This window comes from Dipodomys ordii, unplaced genomic scaffold (assembly GCF_000151885.1).
Source record: "Dipodomys ordii isolate 6190 unplaced genomic scaffold, Dord_2.0 Scaffold50, whole genome shotgun sequence".
NCBI lineage: Eukaryota > Metazoa > Chordata > Mammalia > Rodentia > Heteromyidae > Dipodomys > Dipodomys ordii.
The window spans coordinates 5,146,066-5,149,209 of NW_012267266.1; the positions used below are offsets into that span (position 1 = coordinate 5,146,066).

General features: G+C 46.4%; 1 protein-coding gene across 1 annotated transcript in view; it reads right to left on the bottom strand.

Moving 5' to 3' along the window:
- The window catches only part of Kdm3b (lysine (K)-specific demethylase 3B), an 80,844-nt gene extending 77,789 nt beyond the window's left edge, over window positions 1–3,055 (bottom strand). Inside the window, exon 1 of the mRNA XM_013020310.1 lies at window positions 2,848–3,055. Coding sequence (XP_012875764.1) covers window positions 2,848–3,039 — 192 coding nt within the window. The 5' untranslated portion in view covers window positions 3,040–3,055. The remainder of the gene's footprint in view (window positions 1–2,847) is intronic.
- Window positions 3,056–3,144: the final 89 nt, after the last annotated feature.

The window sequence follows — 3,144 nt, forward strand, 5'->3', positions numbered from 1 at the left end:
ACACACACATACATATATATATACACACATACATATATATATATACACATATATATACACACACACATATATTTTATTGTTGTTGTTGTTAAGTAGACCTGGTAGAGGATGAAGATTTCTGTCTTTTCATGTGTACAGCTTTGCTCAACATTTTTCAAATAGTTTCCTTTTATAACAAAAATGAATCCATAATTTTGGGGTCTGTGTGTTTATCTACGATACCTACAGATGTGAAAGTACCAAGGTCCAATAATGATTTAAACACAGAGTACAACTGAGTTAGGAAAGGAAAACTAGCAATAAATGTACCAATCCATACACTAAAAATTAAGTCTCGTTTTGAAAGACAAAGGTAAAGGGGGAAAAACTTTATAGTTGGTTAAAAATCTCAATAGTTACTTATCAGGATATATTTGCTATTCAACATATCTACCTAAAAGAATCTCCCAATCAATAGCAACCTCACTTTCATAATCACATCTTAAGGAAGCCCATTGATATTGTTTTAAAAATAAAAACAGATAACTGTATCAATACTATATTCTGAGAGACTTCTGCATCAAAAAGTATTTCGAAAGGGATATTAGTAGAGCCTAAAGTTGAGAATTCTATCTTCAATCACCTAAGAAACTCATTCATCCAACCCTCAATTACTCATCCTTAAACTGGGGAGCCCTGCTATGCTTTACTGAAAACCAAGCGTGCCTTAAAACATCTTAAATGTAACTGAAAGAAAATCTGCCCAATCACATGCCAGCTGCTTGCAAACTCCACCCTAGAGTACAGGAAGAACACTTTTGATTGGAGGATAGTTGTGTTTACTACAGTGTGTGGTACAAATTGGAAAGGTCCACATGCCCAGACTCCAAAGGAAATCTCTTCAATGAAACAAGAAAATAAAACAGTAAGGTCTAGTTCTAGTCATTGTCACTAATAGAACTTCAGAACATAAAAAATCTTAATTCTGCAAGCCAGTTAAGAAAATCTAAAGAAACTTTGAGTTTTGTTGTATCTCTTTTCTTATCTATGTTTCTAGAGAAACATACAAGTATAAATTCATTCTCAAAGCCCAAACTTGCTTTTGCTTCTATATTCAGATAGCATCATGCCAAACCTCAACACAGGTTTAAGAACTTTAATAATCACTGCAACTTTTTACTTGGTTTGAGAACCCCTTTCCATGGGCTCAATAATATCATTCAGAATTTAGACGATGTTCAGCTTCTCAGTGAGTTTCAAAAATCTGTACCCTTATGGAGCCCAGAAAACAACAAAATGAAATGGTAGCCATTTCAGGTGCAAAACCCATTAGCAATTCATACAAAGGAGGAAAGAGCCAGTGAAGGAACTAGAAAACAAAGCCTCAACCAAAAAGGTAGTAAGGCAGACTATACCTCAGGACAATATATAAATATATACACACATAAATATATCAAATATGCATTGTTTCCAAGGGTGAATTAGTGTATCTGAGGTCACCTCCCTCCCCCATCCTAGCTTTCTAAAACAAGCACAGAGGCATTTAGATTCAAATCCTTGTCTTGATAATCATTATCCTTATCCTGTAATATTCATGGGTGGTTTAAGAAAAATTACAATTTTGCCCTACTAAAACCTCCTGAATGTTCTAGCAGCCTTTCTTATACAGCATGGGAGAGTATCAAAGCAGCAAAAGGCAAGCCTAAGCCAGCCACAAGTCTACCCATAAAGGAAAAAAAAGGCAGTCTAACACTGTTGATGAAAAGGAAGAAAAATGAACATCTACTTCAGATCTCACAAAATACGTTACTATTTAGTGAATAAAATGTCTGCAGTAACAAGTTCTTCAAGAATATTTAGGTTCTGCGTGCTGATCTACCTTAAATTTCAAAAGACTCTCCCACTCCATTTTTTTCATAGCCTTGCCTCACTAGAATGAGGAACTAAAGAGGCTTGCCCAAACTCAGCTATTTTACCACCACGTTAACAAAATTACATTATACGACCGAGTGCTGGTGAAGTTAAATCACCGAACTACTTTAATCACAAAACACACCCCTGCAAGCGTGCAAAAGCGACCCAGCTTCCAACACAAAAGTTTCAAAACAAAACCTGTCCCCAAGGTTGAGGGAGTAGCCCAGCTGGGACCAAAAGAGCACCCCCCCCCCTAACCAGCAGCCACCTCACAGCCCCTGAGAAAGATCTCCAACTTATCAACAAGCCCTAAACTGCAGCTTCCTGTCACCCACAAGGGCAGAGAAAGGAGCTCGAAAACAGCCCAGAGCGAGAGCCGGCCAAGCCCAGCTCAGACGAGGAAGTAACTGCCAGATTTAAAAAAAAAAAAAAAATCCCCGAGCGCTCCCACTGCAGCCTCGGTGCCTCCCACCACTGCCCACATTGCCTCTCCACTCCGGGCTCCGGGAGGAAATGAACAGGGCGCGGGGCTCGGGGCAAACCTGGGGATTACAGGTCTGCGTCTTCTAGGGGGCAGTGGCAGCGCCGGCAGAATTCGGCCAGGCCCGGGCACCTCGGGTTCGAGAGCTTGTTCCGAAGGCGTGTTGGGAGGAGGAAGGGGGAGACGCAGAGCAAAGGGGCGCCCAGGAGGCGGGGCCAACCGGCTAGAAGCAGCAGCTCCTGGCACCCTGGCCGCCCCCCAGGAGAAACTGGGGCGCGCACCCCGACGCGGAAGCCATGCCGGCCACAGCTCAGGTGCCGGGGTGCTGAAGTGCCGGCGGGGGGCGCTAAGGAGATCCGGGGGCGCGGAACTGGGTCACCCCCACCACACCGCCCCCTCACAAAGGCCCCCGGGGAGGCGGCCCACAGGCCCTGCAGCACCGGACTCAAGTGCCCGCCTCAGCCGCCACTCACCGCTAGGTCCTGGGGCACCGCCCCGCTCATGGCCCGCACCGTGCCGGCCCGCCAGGCCCGAGTGCGCAGCGCAGGCCCTGGATCTCCTCCACACGCCACCGCTGCCGCCACGGGGGCCGAAGCCGAGGCCGTGGTGTCCGCGAACAGAAGCAGCAGACGCTTGCCCACCGGGGAGGCCGTCGCGTCCGCCATCGCCAGGGTCAGCCAGACCCGCGTTCCCGCCCGCCTCCTCCCACCACCTCCGCCGCCGCCGAGCGCCCGATCCGCCCGCAAGGCCTCCCTCCGCACCACCCGCGG